The sequence below is a fragment of the Cavia porcellus genome, unplaced genomic scaffold (assembly GCF_034190915.1).
Source record: "Cavia porcellus strain 051 isolate PalLab524CR breed Dunkin Hartley unplaced genomic scaffold, mCavPor4.1 scaffold_33, whole genome shotgun sequence".
Taxonomy (NCBI): domain Eukaryota; kingdom Metazoa; phylum Chordata; class Mammalia; order Rodentia; family Caviidae; genus Cavia; species Cavia porcellus.
Window position 1 is genome coordinate 14960218 of NW_026947516.1, and position 16323 is coordinate 14976540.

Genomic DNA, 16323 nt, shown 5'->3' on the forward strand with positions numbered 1-16323 from the left:
TGGTGATCTGAACTAGGCCTCAGATGACTAGAATTTTCATAGCCTTGGAGGTATGCAGGGTCACAATTCTAGAGAAGCGGGGATCAGTAAGTGCCAGACATAGGTGTAGGAATAATGTGTTGTAGGGAAATACAGTGATACCTCGGTTCATGAACTTAATTCTTTCCATGATTCTGGTTACAAACTGAGTTGGATGAAAACTGGATCAAATTCAGTAGTTAGGGTCAACATTGACTTTATGGGGAAATTTGATTTGGTTCTCATCCAATTTGGTTTTCGATCAGAATTAGGGAAAGAATTAAGTTCATGAACTGAGGTGCCACTGTAATTAGGATAAGCCGATGTTGAGGTTGGATAGCTCTTTGAATGCCTTGCTCAAAATGTTGCGTAATAAAAAATAAGAAAATGGATTTAATATAAGAATGGAGGCAATTAGATCCATGACCATCTAAAAATGTCTAGCTTTAATCCACATAAAGATTCATTTTAGGTAATTACAGTCTTAATGCTTAGATCTAAGTGCTTTATATTCTCTTCCCTGGTTTATTGTAATATATGGCTTTGTAAGCCAGAAAGAGAAAAGGGTACTATCGATAAACTACTGTATTCATAAATAGTGAGTGGGGCGAGATAAAAGTACAGAATAGCAAAGTTAAGGAAATAGTGTTGTAAGAAGAAAGGAGTTGAGCCAGGGATGGTGGTGCACACGTAATACTAGCTAATTTGGAGGGTGAGGCAGGAGGATCACAAATTCAGGACTAACCAGGACAACTGAATAAGATGATAACCCTGTCTCAGAGTAAAAGTTTTTAAAATAAGTAACCCTGTCTCAAAGTAAAAGTTTTTAAAAACTTGTTTCATTAGAAGTAATGATAATATGGGGCTGGGGATTTAGCTCAGCGGCATAAGCGCCTGCCTTGCAAGCAGGTGGTCGTGAGTTCGATCCCTGGTACCGATAAAAAATGGAAAAAAAAAAAAGAAGTAATGATAATATATACTAAAATTTTTCTGGACTTTAGTTTTTTTTTTTTACCTTTTTCATTTTTATCGGTACCGGGGATCGAACTCACGACTGCCTGCTTGCAAGGCAGGTGCTTATGCCGCTGAACTAAATCCCTAGCCCCTTTTTTGTTCTTTTTGAGACAGAGTTTCACTGTGCTGAGGCTGGACTTGAGCTCACAGCAGTTATCCTACCTCAGCCTCTAGTGCTGAGATTATAGGCATGAGCCCACCACACCTGGCCATTTTTTTGGATTTTGGAAAGATATCAAATATAAAGTGAAATTCTCGCTTCTGTCCACCAGCTTTTTCCTTCTACAAGTATCTCTTGAGAGAAAGTAGTGCCTCTCTACCTGTATATATAGCTATATAGATTTTCAAAGTAAAAATGTTTTGAAAGACCACAGGATGTAGCTCTGTGGTAGAGTGCTTGCCTAGCATGCGTGAGCCCCTGGGTTTGGTCCCTAGTACCACAAACAAAAAGAACAAAACAGAAAAAATTGGCATAAAAGGCTCTTTTTTGTCTTTGAGTTAGCTCTTGAAAACGTTGTTCATTTTTATTCTAGTGACCTGGTTGGCCAACTTTCCATTCAGATTAGCATGTGCCACAAACAGCATATGTTGGTACTAACACGTGGTATTGTGATCCAGAGGTACTCTCTGTTGTATGTGTAACTGATTGATTTAAAGGGACAAGATCACTTGCAGCTCCAGTCGTGTAAATCCAATTCTAGGATAGTATTTCTAGTTCTCAGAATGAGTTCACTCTGTTATATAGTTCAGTGGTTTTTAGCATACAGTATTCACAAAGTTGTGCAACCATCATTACCATCCAGAATATTTTCACTACCCCCCCCCCAAAAAAAAACCCAAACCTGTTACCAATCACTCCTTATTTCCCATCCTCGCCCAATCTTCTGGCAAGTACAGGTCTACCTTCCTGCCCATGTTGAAACATTTCAGATAAATAAAATCAAATATCATGCAGGCTTTTGTGTGTGGTTTCTTTCACTTAGCATAATGTGTTTGAAGTGCCCCCCACATTACAGCATTGTACTAGATATGCCATGTTTTATGTATTCATCAGTTGATGGATGTTAGGGTTGTTTCTACGTTTTGGCTATTATGACTAGTGTAACTGAACATTCATGTACCAACTTTTATGTTGGATATACGCCTAGAAGAGGAACTGTTTGGGAATTGCAAAACTTTTTTCTCACCGGTGTACCATTTTACAGTCCCACTAGTAGTGTATGAAGGTTCCATGTTTTCTTCATGTCCTTGTTATTATCTGCCTTTAATTTTAGCCACCAAAGGTGAAAAGTGCTATTTCATTGCAGTTTTGATTCGCATTTTCGCTACAGTATTGGCTAATGTCATTAGCATTTTTGCCCAGTTTTAAATTGAGTAATTTGGTCTTTTTTAACTGATTAATCGGAGGTGTTCAGATTATTTTTTCTTTTGTGCCTCTTGCTTTTGTTGTCATACTGAATTGGTACTTCATATATGGAAGCTACTGAAAAGTTCAGAAAGTGATATCCTTGATACCTGGTGGGTACTTGAAGAAAATTTTAATGAATGGTTTCCATTTCATTTTAATTGTAGTGTGCAGAGTTAGGCTTCGATTGAAAATGAAGCTTTAAAAAATACTTTTGGTATTTAAAAACTGTCACTTTGGAACCAAATTGGAACTTTGATGACTGAACTCAGTATTCTAGGTTCTCAATTATTCTTAGGTTTCTCAAATTATTCTAGGTTTTCTTATAGACTTTAATGTAAATCTGTATGCCTTACAGAGTGAGGCCCATAAGCATGCTGCTTGATTTCATCATGTTACTGGGTATAATCCTATGTCTCTGTGTCTCAGGTTGTTCAGAGCACTCCCTGAGCAGACATTTAAATCATTTCCATTTGCCCAGCTAGACATTTTTTATGGTTTTCTTTCTTTTGGTAGAAAGGTGATTTTAGAATAATATGTGCATTTTTAGGCATTGTCTGAAAAAGTGACAAGTGGTATGATATATATCTTTTTAGAGAGGCTGTTTCGTTTTTACTACACAAAATAGGTCAGTTACAGACTTATGTGTGGTAAACAGTAAAGGCATGTGTAGGTGTGAGCAGCACAAGGGAAGAGGGTTCAGTCAGAGATGCAGGTGTTTGGGAGGGGATGAAATCCAGCTGCGTATACAAGGGATGGGGCGGAGGAATTGGGGGGAGCCAGGTGCAGCTTGAAGTCACATGGTGAAAATGTTAGTGGGAGATCAGTACCACTGTTCTCATTTGCATTTCTAAACCCCACTGGCAGTGGCCCGGGGTCATGAGGACATGTATCCCAGCTCTACCTGGATGGATTCTTCGACCTCCTCCTCCTCCTCTCACCTGCAACTCATTGTCCCTTTGAAGAGTTACTCAGGATCTGATAGAGTCAGCCACTCCTGATGCTGCCTTGGAGGTTTTCCATTATCATAGGGCAGTGGCGAAATCTTCCTGTGGCTTCTGAAGCCCTGCCCACGCCAGGACCTGGTCCTCCAGCTCTGTCTACCTAGCATACTCCTCCTCTCCAGTTTCCAGGTGCTCAGGCCTTCCTGGGCTACTCCTAGTCCATGCCAGGGCCAGGCCTCCTTGGCAGGGCCTTGCATAAGTCCATCCCTTTACTGCTGAGCTTCGCTTGTGCTCAAACCTGGGTCAAATCAAATCCCCTCCCTTGGAGTCACATCGCTGAGAGCTGTGTCTCCAAGGACAATGCATGGCCAAAATGAACATCAAGACATGAAACACCCCCAATGGAAACCCATGTATGGTCTTTCATTAACACAGTGTAACACTACCCAGTTTCCTTCCTCTGTTGAAAGACAGTGCTTTTCTTTAACTGTTGCTCTGCAGGTGAAATACTTAGCTTAATGTTACAGGACTGTGTTATATGCACAGGAAGTCCTTCTGATGGCTAAAATCACACAGGCATGCAGGACCTGATTGAAGGGGTCTCATGTTTTGTCCCCTCCCCTACAGTTGTGCCTATCAAGGAGGGAGACGGTAGGCAGACTCCCCTGCACAATTTTTTAAGCATGCATTGATTGGTTGATAGGCTGTACTGGGGATTGAACCCTGGGCCTTCACCCTGAGCTACATTCTCAGCACCTATTTTTAAAATAGGGTCTCCCTAAAATGCTAAATTGCCCAGGTGGGAGTTGGAATTGTCTATCCTGCTTCAGCCTCCTGAAGTGCTGCCATTACAAACGTACACCACCGCCTCCACCTGCTCTTTTGAGTTTTGGCTGTCAGTAGTTCTAAGCTATCCCAAGTACCTCATTTCATAGGACTGCCACAGTTGTGACTTAAGGGACTTTGGGCATGGCCCAGTGTCTGGGCATCGTGGCACTCAACAAAAATATTTGTTGAAAAAGTATTTTCCTGTCTGTTCCATAAAGCGGCTTCAGAAGAGAGTCTGCAGGTGTGTGATTCACGTTTCACTTAAGTGATATTTTAAACCACTTAAACTCCAGTAAAACATAGGCACACTCAAATGTACTGTACACTAGTGATCCATCATCAGAGGGTAGTAGTTCTGTCCCTTTAACTTGTTCTCTTGCACATCCAGATAGCAGAACAGAGCAAGTTGAAAGGCTCTTACTGGGCACCTCAGGTATGACCGGGCTGCCACCCAGAGTGGGGTCATGGAGGGCGGGCCTTGAGTAAGTGGACCGAAGGGCAGAGCGGGGGAGGGGCACAGGTGCACACTGCGGCTGCGCACAACGGCGACGTCAGCGGCTTCCAACGGTCTCCGTTTGGCCTCCGTTTGGCTTGGCCTAGTCTGGCGACGGCGGTGACAAAGATTCGTTAGGCAGGTGTGCCGACGTGGAAGTCATGAAGCGAAAGCGTAAGGAGCAGCTTCAGTTGGCGGCGACCCAGTACTTGAAGGACCGACAGTATAAGGTCGAGGAGCAGCCATCCACGAGTCAAGGCTTACGCTTGCAGCAGAGCCCTGAGGAAATGGCGGCCCGCCTCTTCGTGCAGGCAGAGTCGGGCAGTGACAACCTTGTGGCCGCCGCCCCGTGCTACGGGGGTCCCCAGCAGGCTGAGGAACAGTTTGGCCGACTGTGGCAGTTCCTCCACGAGTCAGACACCCCGTCGCACTGCGACATTAAGCCGCTGCTCTACCCATTCTTTGTCTACCTCCTGCTTGGCCTGGTGGAGAGCGGCCCAAGGAGCGCAGTGGAAAGTTTCTACAACCGCTTCCACGGCCACTTCCTGCAGGACGAGAGCCAGAGGGACATTATCGAGCAGCTGGGGGCCACCCACATCGCCCAGGACATCCTGGCCTACCCTCGACTCTGCAACTTCCTAGAAAACAAGTATGTGGTGCGCCTCAAGGAAGATGGCTACCACTTCCTAATGCGTTACCTGCAGAGTGAGAACAACGCTGCCCTGTGCCAGGTCCTCACGGTGCACATCCAGCTGGACGTGCAGCCTGCGGGGGCAGCAGACACCCAGCGCAAGAGCGGCGCAGACACCCCGCAGGAGCTCAGCCCTGTACTGGTCAGCTTGCAGCACGATGAGGACGCCCTGGAGGCCTTGCAGGAGAGCATCAGGCGCGTCCGGGCCGGGCCGCCCTCCCTTATCGCACTACGCTTCTACACCTTTACCAACACGCAGCAGCAGCTAAACACGGCCGAGGTCGCCCGCAATGACAAGCTGCTCGCTGCCGGCTTTGACAACTCCAGCATAAAACTCTGGAGCCTGTGTTCTGTGAAGCTGAAGTCTGAGCCCCACATTGCGGATGTCTCGCAAGTTCACCTGGCTTGTGACCTCCTGGAGCAAGAGGAGGTTGAGGAGGGTAGCATAGGCACAGAGGTGAAGCTCCTTCGGGGGCACGCTGGGCCTGTGTACAGTGTGCGCTTCCTCCCTGACAGCACGGGGCTGCTCTCTTCTTCAGAGGATACGTCCATCCGGTTCTGGGACCTGAACACCTTCACCAACACTGTGCGGTACGAAGGACATGCCTACCCGGTGTGGGACCTGGACGTCAGCCCATACAATTTGTACTTCGCCAGCTGCTCTGTCGACCGCACTGCCAGGCTGTGGACCTTTGATCGCACGTACCCGCTGAGAATTTTGGCGGGACACTTGGCCGATGTGGACTGTATCAAGTTCCACCCGAATTCCAACTACCTCGCTACCGGCTCCACCGACCAGACCGTGCGGCTATGGGATGCCCAGCAGGGATCCTCTGTGCGGCTTTTCACCGGCCACCATGGCTCCGTGCTTGCTCTCGCCTTCTCTCCTAATGGAAAGTACTTGGCATCTGCTGGTGAAGATCAGGGGTTGAAGCTGTGGGACTTGGCTTCCGGGACTCTTTATAAAGACTTGAGAGGCCATGAGGATAATATCACCAGCCTCACCTTCAGCTCAGACAGTGCTCTAGTGGCCTCTGCCTCCATGGACAATTCGGTTCGTGTCTGGGACATCCAGAGCACACAAGGCACACCTCGCTTCCCAGGCGCCTCTAGCGAGCTCTTGGGGGTCTACACTGGGCAGGTGAGCAAGCTGCTGAGTGTGCAATTCATGGGCTCCAACCAGCTTCTGGTGACTGGAGTTGCGCAGGAGGATCAGCAACAGTAATGCTTACCTTGGCTGGAGCCCACCGGGTTGTGTCGGGAGGCCTTTGGCTGCACTGTGAACTGTGAAAGACCTTCCTTTCTTTCCTCCCAATTTTCCCTAGTGCCCCAGTGTTGCAGGGCTTGGATTACATATCAAGTTATGCCCTGAGAATAAAATTGTAATGTTTGAGAAAAGGATTAAATAGTTCTCCTTTTTGACAGTTACGTTTTGTTTTCTAATAAAGTGTATTTTCACGAACACTCTTGAGTGTTTATTTTCAGTATATCTGCAACAACAACAAAGCCTTCTGACAGATGCAAAAGCAGTTGCAATTGACATAAACTAGTGGGCTAAGTATCTGCTTCAGCTGCGTTTATCTTGATCCCACTTTTTACTATTTTATGCTGTTAAACCAGGTATATTAGTGTCTCTGAGTCAGTCTCCTCATCTGTAATATAGGAGTTTCTGAGGAGTAAATTCAGTGTTGGCGTATTGAAGGGTCCCATCAGCCTTAGCTGCTATTGTGGCTTTGCCCCTAAATATCAGCATTTTGAAGAATAACATATTTTTTTCCCTTGACTAAATTTATGAGTTAAGGACTGATACATGTAAGTCCCACAAAAGATTGTCTTTGCTTTTTATAAGGATGGGCAGGGGGTGGCAGGGTTGTCAAAACAGGTTTGGGCTGAGACACCTGGCACTTGAGCCTGGCTCCCTAGAGGCACCATTGAGAAACGTTCGGGTTGAATTGGATCCTTTGGCTCCCTTATGTAGGCCTGATTCCTTTTTCATTTGTCCTTCCTGTAGCTCTGAAATTTGAAATAGGATATGGCTGTAACAGGAACCTGTCTGTAAAACCACCAGTGAAGACTTTTTTTCTGTATTCATTCTGCAGAAATGTTATGCTAATCCAGGGAACCTGGCACTGTGATGAAATACTCATTTCATCTGAGTGACTTCCCAACGGTACCTAGGAGGTACTAGTGTTGCTAGCTGGCTGTTGTGTGGTACTAGAGATTGAACCCAGGGCTTCACGTATGCTAGGCAAGTACTCTGTCACTCAATTGCACCCCAGCCCTCCAATTGTTGCTCATGTTCCTGGAGGTTTCAGGATATCACATAACTCCAACTCTGGGCTGTGCTCTTTGGCTCTTGACACAGGATCTGACTTCTTTCTGGTTGTATGTGCCTACCTGCAAGGGCAGTTCCATTTTTACCTTGACCACCCATGAGTTTGACAGCCCTGTGGTGCCTTTAGCCTCAGCCTGGTGCTTCTTGTGTCATACTGTACTCCTCCCTTACACGGCTTTTGTTTGTGCTGTTTGTGTTATGCTATCTTGATTCTGTTCTCTGGAATACAACTTAATTCTTTCTCTCTCTTTTTTTTGGTAGCAAGGCTTGTACTTACAACCTGGTGCTTGCCAAGCAGGCACTTAGGCCACTGAGCTAAATCCCTAGCCCCCTACAACTTAATTCTCTGCTACCCAGTTTTGGACAAGTTTTAAAGAAAGAATGAAATATTATTCATTTTTTAATTTTACAGCTGTCTCTGAGTATGAAACTCAGAAAAGAAATGTGAACAGGTAAAAAAAACTCAAACTGATTAAATTGTAATACTTGGTGTAAGATTTTTTAGGCTTAGATCATGAACAAAATTTAGATATGATATTTCTTTTAGGTTAAGTATTGACTGCAAATAGAATTCAGATACTTAGAACATTTGAGTTCTGAAAACATTATTAATGTGAACTTTCTAATTTTTTTCTTTGCAGATAATGGTTTGAACTGAATTATAAAGGTAAGAGAGTTCTGACTTATGTAATAATGCTTTTGTGTATGTATGTGGTACTGAGGATTGAACCCAGGGCCTTTGCACTAAGCTTTCTCCTTAGCCCTTTTTGAAACAGGGTCTCACTAAGTCGTTCAGTTGCCCAGACTGGGATTGAACTTGCAATCGTCCTGCCTCAACCTCTCAGGGTGCTGGGGTGTGCCACCATGTCTGGCTGTAATATGCTTTTCTTACTCATATTTTTTTATTTGTAGAGTTTAGCTGAATTATTAAAGTGTGGGTTTTTTTTTTTTTTTTTTGTCTTTTTCCTTTTTATCGGTACCAGGGATTGAACTCATGACTGCCTGCTTGCAAGGCAGGTGCTTATGCCGCTGAGCTAAATCCCCAGCCCCAATGTGGGGTTTTTTTGTGTGTGTTTTTTTGGTACCGGGGATGGAACTCATGACCTCACACTTGCCAGGCAGGTGCTTGTGCTGCTGAGCTAAACCCCTGGGCCCAAAGTGTATTTTTTTGTTTTGTTTTGTTTTGTGGTCCTGGACATAGGACCCAAGGCTACATGTGTGCTAGGCAATTGTACCACTGAGCTGCACTGTCAGTCTTAAAGTAGTGTTTTAACCTTGAAGATTATTGCCTTTGGACAATTATCCCAAATATAAGAGACTTCACATTATATCTTTAGGTAAATTTTAAAATAATATAGTGTAGAGGGATACTTTTTTTTCTTTACCTTATGAAAGTAGTTTCAAAAGATTCTACTCTTTTTAGATAAAAACAAGGATTATTTTTAATGTCCATTAGCTGTTTATAATTATATTAATATATAGCTTAAATGTGAGGAGGAGGTGCCTAGGCAAACTTAAGGCTGGGTACCTTGTTCTCGAAGTTGACCTTAGTCCTCAGTCACTGCAGAATAAACTATTAAAGAATTGTAGTCATTTTAAGGGAGCATTACACATTATCCTGTGTTGAAATAACAGAGGTGACCAAAAACATAGTGCGTACTTAAAACCATTCAAAGCATTGCCAACAATGATGGGATGTGTCCAAAGCAAAGAGGAGCATTTTGAGAGAGATTAATGGTATTATATCTTTTACTGTAATACAATTTTAAACATTCATTGTATTTTTTGGTCACAGTTTGTGATCAAAGGTTTGTGGTGATTTCTGTCAAATAAAAACATCATGGTGTGTCCTCACCTGCCTTATTCACTGGCTCTGGCACCTTGCAATTTCTGGCTCTTCCCCAAAGTCAAAATGACCATGAAAGGTGAATGTTCTGAATGGATTCTGGATATCACGGCAGCCACAACAGTGTAACTAAATACACTCACGTGAGAGAACTTCCAGAACTGCTTCAGGAAGTGGCAAGAATGGTGAGATAAGTGTGTTCACAAGTAAAGAGTATTTTGAGAGATGTTAATGGCAATGTGTCTTTTACTGTCATTTTGAAAATTGAAACATTTGCTGTGTTTTTTTCAGTCACATCTCATACAATTGTTTAACAACAGGGTAAATTCTGAGAAACGAACGTCGTAGAGTGCTTTGACAAATCTAAGTGGTATAGGTAGAAACCTAAATGGTACAGGTCCATTACTAGACATGGCCTTGTGACATGCAGTGTGACATGGTATACTGTTTGACAGTACATTTTTTAATAAGTAGAAGTACATGCTAGCATAATGAAAAAATATAGTAAGTACATCAATTGATGCCAGTCATTTATTACCAGATATTATGTGCATGGTATCCTTCTTATATTACCAGCAGCGTGGTAGGTTGATTTCCACTAGAATCACCATAAACAGGTGGGGAGTTGGTTGTATGAGGCCAGCTGCATCACCAGGTGATAAGTTTTTCTGCGTCATTATAATCTGTGTGACCACCATGTTATATGTGATCTGCTATTGACTAAAATGTCATGTGGCACATGGCTGTAGTTGTTTTGTTTTGTTTTAGGGGTATTGGTAATCTTTTTTAAAAAGTTGTAGTTGCTAAAGCAAGATTCAAAATAAAGGAACTGATTTAGTGAATTTGTTTCCTGCAGTAAGAGATTAAGGAGCTTGAGGTTGTTTTACAGGTTAAAAAAAATTTATTATTGTTATTTTCAGCATTAGGGATTGAATCCTGGGTCTTCACACTGAGCTGCATCCTTAGCCCTTTTTAATTTTTTTTTTTTAACTTTGAGATAGGGTCCTGCTAAGTTGCCTGGGCTAGATTTAAACTTGAGATCCTCCTGCCTTAGCCTCTGAGAGTGATGGGCTTACATGCATGCTTCAGCATTCCTGGCTTTGAGGTTGTTTTGTTTTTCTCTAACATTAATGTATGTAGTCAAGGCATTAAGCAGAGCAACATTTTGATAATCTTTGCACTTTTGTTGGATAGTTTACATTTTATAAATCACCATGGTCATCGTGGGAGTGGTAATCTGAAAGAGGGTAAGGAATCTGTCTTGTTGTTGTTACTGGGGATCGAACTCAACGACCGCATGCTTGCAAGACAGACGCTTATGCTGCTGAGCTAAATTCCCGCCCCTGTCATTTTTAATCATGTTTCCATTCATTAGTTTTTCATTATGTAAAATACAGCAGAAATGTACTTTTGTTGGATAGTTTAATTTTTATAAATTATAGTGGTCCTTACAGGAATGGTAATTTGAAAGAGATAGGGTAAGGAATCTGTCTTTTTAAGTCATGTTTCCACTCATTTGCTTTTCATTATGCAAAATACAGCAGAAATGCAGAATTCTTACATGTTCAGTTACATTATACTAATTCACATTTGCATATGACAAGTTAGTCAGATAATGTTTACTGTAGTGGTTTTGCAAATTTATCCTAGTCAATAAAACAATCATTGTTCATGTCTTTATTACCTTCCCACTCAGCAAGTCACAATATCTACTTTTTTTCTTTTAATACCAAGTACATTTATTAGAAAAAGGAAAGTAATGAAATACCCTCATATCTTTCCTTGAGAAATTAAAAATAGAATAAAACTAGAAACGAATAGAAGAAAATAATAAAGATCAGAACACAATTCCTTATCAAACTGCCAACATCATTTTTCATATGGATTAACATTTTGATTCTTAAATTTCTGTAAAAATAGAAGACTCAGAATAATCTAAGCAACTTTGATAAAGAAACAAAAAGTCACAAAATAGATACCCATATAACAGACAGTTGATTTCTGGCAAAGATGCAAAAACAATTAAGTGGAGAAAGGATCGTACCTTCAATAAATATACTGGAACAACTGGACATCCATATGCAAATAACCCAAACCTTATGGCACAGCAAAAATTTCTTAAGACATCCAAAAGTCAACTCAAAATGGCTCACAGTGCATTAAAATAAAGGCAGGTGTAACCTGAGTCGTTGCTTGGCTTAAGTTATTCTCTCTTGGACAAAATACGTGTTTTTTCCTTATCATACTAATGAAACAATACAATGTTTATATGTGTGACATTTATTTCACTAATAAGTATGTTCTCAAGATGTATCCGTTTACCTATAAAAAGTGTCCAGTTTTTCATTCTTTATGGCCGAATAGTGTTCCATTATATAGAAATGCCACATCTTTTTTTATCCATTACTCAGTCAATGGGCATTTAGGTTGTTTCCAAGATCTGGATATTATAATCTGCTTTGATATTGAGGTTAAGAACCATTTTTGCTTCAGAGCTAAGCCAGTAGTTATTGGCGCTGTCAGTGTGGCCATTTAAATTAGTTAAAATTAATTAATTGGTGCTGGAGGTATAGCTTTAGTGTGGTCAGATGCGTACTTAGCATGTGCAAGGCCCTGAGTTCAATCTCTGGCAGCAAAATAATAATAAAATTGCACATTCACTTTCTCACTCTCATTGACCACATACATACCTAACGGCCGTGTATGGCCAGTGACTGGCTGTTAAACGTTGCCATCACTATGTAAAATTCTTTGCACACTGAGGCACTGAAGTTTTCCTTCACAGATTGTAATATATTTAGAAACTATTTACTACTGAAATATCTAGAGCTTACATAATCTGATTTAATATAACAGGACAAAGAAGGGCCTGGTGTAATGAATAGGAAACAGGATTTGCCAGATGTTGATAACTGAGAAAGCTGGGATTAGGGTTCATAAGAGTTTGTTGTTTTGTTCTCTTTATTCAGAAGTTTTATACATTTGAAATTGTCTATAGTAAAAATACTGAAACCGGCATTCAGTGTGAAGTGTTCCCTCCAGCACTTAGAAGTAACTCTCAGCAGACCTCAGAAATCTCACCCAACGAGAGCCACAGTATAGTGGCACATTGTTTTGGATTTTCACTCCAGTTGAAGACACATAAACAGCAAGTAGCACAGGTGGTGTTTGTTAGAGTTTGAATGGCCCAAATGTGTTGTGAGTGTAGCATGCTAAGCTATTAAAAATTCCATTGCTGCTCGCATGGTATTACTAATGAAAATAAACTGCATTAACTCAGTGGTTTGTTCATTTTATTTCACGGCCAGATCAGTGGCTTCTAGAAGTCTCTGGCTTTGCCTTGTCTTCAGAGCAATAGAGCAAATCCCTGGCAGAAGGAGTATTGAAAGGCTGTATGAAGTTGCTAAAGAAATCTGTGGACTTTGGTCTCTTAGCACTTCTTTAATAAATGTTGGGAGGGCTTACTGTGATCCTGAAGGGGCTGATCATAACATGATGTCAGAGCAAGGTCTTCAGAGCAGACTTGGCTTAAGCACCAACTTCACAACCAGCTGACCCAGGAAAGGGGAAGAGTGAGCCCTTTATAGTTACTGTCTGGAACAATGGTAGGATCAAGGGTGGAACCTGGCTGAGAGTTCAGTATATGAAACTTCTTGCAAGAAAGGAATAGCGGCTGTGTGCTTTGTTTTAAGCATTGATATTCCTAAAATTACGTAGATGACTGTACATGTGTAAAGGAATATAATGGTTCACTTTTATTTTACAGGGTTCTGAAGTCAAAGCTCATTAAATTAATAATGGCAGGAAAATCATCACTTTTAAAAGTAATTCTCCTTGGAGATGGTGGAGTTGGGAAGAGTTCTCTTATGAACAGATATGTAACTAATAAGTTTGATGCCCAGCTCTTCCATACAATAGGTGTGGAATTTCTAAATAAAGATTTGGAGGTGGATGGACATTTTGTCACCATGCAGATTTGGGACACAGCTGGTCAAGAACGATTCCGAAGCCTGAGGACGCCTTTTTACAGAGGCTCTGACTGTTGCCTGCTTACTTTTAGTGTTGATGATTCACAGAGTTTCCAGAACTTGAGTAACTGGAAGAAAGAATTCATATATTATGCAGATGTAAAAGAGCCTGAAAGCTTTCCTTTTGTAATTTTGGGCAACAAGGTCGATATAAGCGAACGGCAAGTGTCTACAGAAGAAGCTCAAGCTTGGTGCAGGGACAACGGCGACTATCCTTACTTTGAGACAAGTGCAAAAGATGCCACCAATGTTGCAGCAGCCTTTGAGGAAGCAGTTCGAAGAGTTCTTGCAACTGAGGATAGGTCTGATCACTTGATTCAGACAGACACCGTCAATCTTCATCGAAAGCCCAAGCCTAGCTCATCCTGCTGTTGATCGTTAGATAGATGGTCAGTGCATTCTAACCAACTCACACATACACACATGGTGGACAAGGGTGGATAAGAGAATTAGGATTTGCAGCAGTGTGTCATGTACTAATAAAATTAATGTATGTCGCTGCTTCATTAGTTGGTGGGAGAAGGGACGCATCCACTCTGGAAGAATCAATTTACTCAGTAATGGCACCTTGCCTTTCTAAATTGTAACTGTTGTCTAATGTTTCTTTGAATATGTAAGTTAGAGCTAATAAGAAATGACCAAGACTTTAATTATAATTAAACAAAAATTGACTATTCTAGAAGATACACTTGGATTGTTTTTTCCCAGGAAAAGGGAAAACTACTTTTCTATGTGTATATTTTTATGTAATTAGCATTCTATTCTTGGTTCAAGGGAAAAATCTAAAGCAATAATGTTATAATATTAAAGATCAAAGTCTAATGCATTTATATTGGATTGCTTTTTGAGTATGTTTTCATCTCTTTAAGATGATTTGAAACAAGAAAGGTCCTATTCATTCACAGGTTCATTAGAATTGATCTCACAGCTGCTCCCCACTTGTGTGCTGTGCAGGCACCCAACACCTCCCCCTCATGCTGAAGCTTTGCTGTATTACTCTTGGAGGAAGCAGTTGGAATTGTACTTTGTGAGAGGGTACAGGATAATAGGGTGTCTTGGTTTACTCAGCTACTTAATAAAGCGAGCACACTTGGTGTCTTCTCTCTTGCTCCGCATTGTAGTGGTTTGCACTCAAGGTTTTTCCTTCTAAAATGAGGACTTGCTGTAGTGACCAGACTTGATGAAGCAGATTGTGGTCTTTTGTGAGTCAAGTTCATGTTTCCTGCTGATGAGAGGCCTATGAAAGCAAATCAAAGCACACACTACAATTTACATGGATGGGATCCTCAGTTATAGGGCGGTGGGCTTATTAAAGGTCATATTGACATGGGATAAGAAGATGTCACACAAGGAGAGTAGAATTTGAAAACTAGATTGACTTGACCCCCACCTATTGGGAACTACTTGAAAAAACATTGCAGTAAGATAAACTTCTAAAGTCGAATTTCCTAAACAAAAGGGAATTTTGTCATATGAGAACATTTTAAATTTGGGGCAACACCCTCATTTTCTCAGGTCAGAGTGAGCTGTGGTTTTGATTATAACTGACCCCATCCCCAGCTATAATCCTCTGTATAAAAATAATCCCATAAAAAATTGTTAATATGTTATTGTTCCTTGTTTTTCTTTATAGACTTATCTATACTTTTTGCAAGTCAGAATTACACCCGATGTCTGGTAATTTGCTTTTTCTCAACATATCAACATTTCTATGTATCCTTTATTAGCTGAGTCAATGTGTGAACAATTTGTTAAATATTCTTAGTTGATATTGACCTAGTAGTAAGAAAGTAGTACATAAGGATAAAGAACCTCAAAGAATAAATTGCTTGCCCTTCATCCAAGTTAACTTCAATGGAAAAGCTTTTCAGCAGCAAAAGCAGCTGCAAATTTTGATTTTCTTTGGGTTGAAAGGACAATGATGGGTGGAATTATCTGTGTAAAGGTGAGCAATATGGAAAAAATAAAAAAGCAGATGAGGCACAAAGCAGGTGGTGACTCTGGTGGCAGAAGTGATGAGTAGTGCCCAGTATCCCAGAGAGACAGGCGATGGGCAGGAAGAACTGAAGGTCATGCTTCACACCTTGGGAGAGGGAGGCTCTAAGATACTGAAGGCACCATCGGGTGTGTCTGTCAGTTAAGTTCAAGCTGTGCATGAATGCAGTCTTTGAAGACAGTTGAGTTTTAAAAATGCAATGTACTGGACTCAGAACAGATACATATGCATTTGTTGACTTGTGTAGTGATTATAGCGTGGCCTGTGGAAGATGGAAACAATCCCATCAAAGGATTACTTCTGTTCATCCCACTTGCTTTACCCTTTGAAAAATTTCCTAGTTAGAAGCGTCCCAGCTGTTCCTTGCATTAAAAAGGATACCTTACTATATTTCTATACAGATTTAAGTTTTCACTTTAATATTACATCACGATGCAAGTTCTCTCACAGTATCTGTCTTATCAGGTGCCACAGTGTTATGTAGAAAAACAGACCAGGGTAGGTACCCAGTGAAAGGCAGAAGTGGACAGTCAGTGGCTTCTGGGATCCTACAGATTGTCAATTGGGAAGTGCTGAATGACTGAGAAACAGCATGGGGTAGCAGCAGGAAAGCAGAGAAGGCTGCTGCCTACACACAGAAACATTAATGCTGAACGAAGCAGCCAAAGACAATTCCAGCTATAAAGGGGACTTTTGTGCACTTTACGTGGATCAGGGGGCTAATG

General features: G+C 41.6%; 2 protein-coding genes across 4 annotated transcripts; both read left to right on the forward strand.

Annotated features, from left to right (window-relative positions):
• Positions 1–1033: 1033 nt before the first annotated feature.
• Positions 1034–13383, forward strand: LOC134474541 (TAF5-like RNA polymerase II p300/CBP-associated factor-associated factor 65 kDa subunit 5L). 3 transcript variants are annotated; one of them, XR_010045383.1, is made up of 4 exons: positions 1034–6534; positions 8370–8395; positions 9524–9759; positions 13341–13383. XR_010045383.1 is itself a non-coding variant. In XM_063242762.1 (3 exons), exons 1-2 carry the CDS (start codon positions 4864–4866, stop codon positions 8379–8381), a joined length of 1683 nt encoding a protein of 560 aa, XP_063098832.1. In that variant the 5' UTR covers positions 1038–4863; the 3' UTR covers positions 8382–8395; positions 13341–13383. The 3 variants fall into 3 exon arrangements, 1 of the variants encoding a protein (XP_063098832.1); XR_010045384.1 differs by having other exon boundaries at positions 9636–9759; XM_063242762.1 differs by lacking the exon at positions 9524–9759 and having other exon boundaries at positions 1038–6534.
• Rab9a (RAB9A, member RAS oncogene family) lies at positions 13372–14717 on the forward strand. Its single transcript, XM_005000508.4, has one exon. The coding sequence runs from the start codon at positions 13372–13374 to the stop codon at positions 13975–13977; it is 606 nt and encodes a 201-aa protein (XP_005000565.1). The 3' UTR covers positions 13978–14717.
• Positions 14718–16323: the final 1606 nt, after the last annotated feature.

Excerpts from the sequence above, each read along its gene's own strand:
- LOC134474541 (XM_063242762.1), top strand. The coding sequence starts at position 4,864 with ATGAAGCGAAAGCGTAAGGAGCAGCTTCAGTTGGCGGCGACCCAGTAC.
- Rab9a (XM_005000508.4), top strand. The coding sequence starts at position 13,372 with ATGGCAGGAAAATCATCACTTTTAAAAGTAATTCTCCTTGGAGATGGT.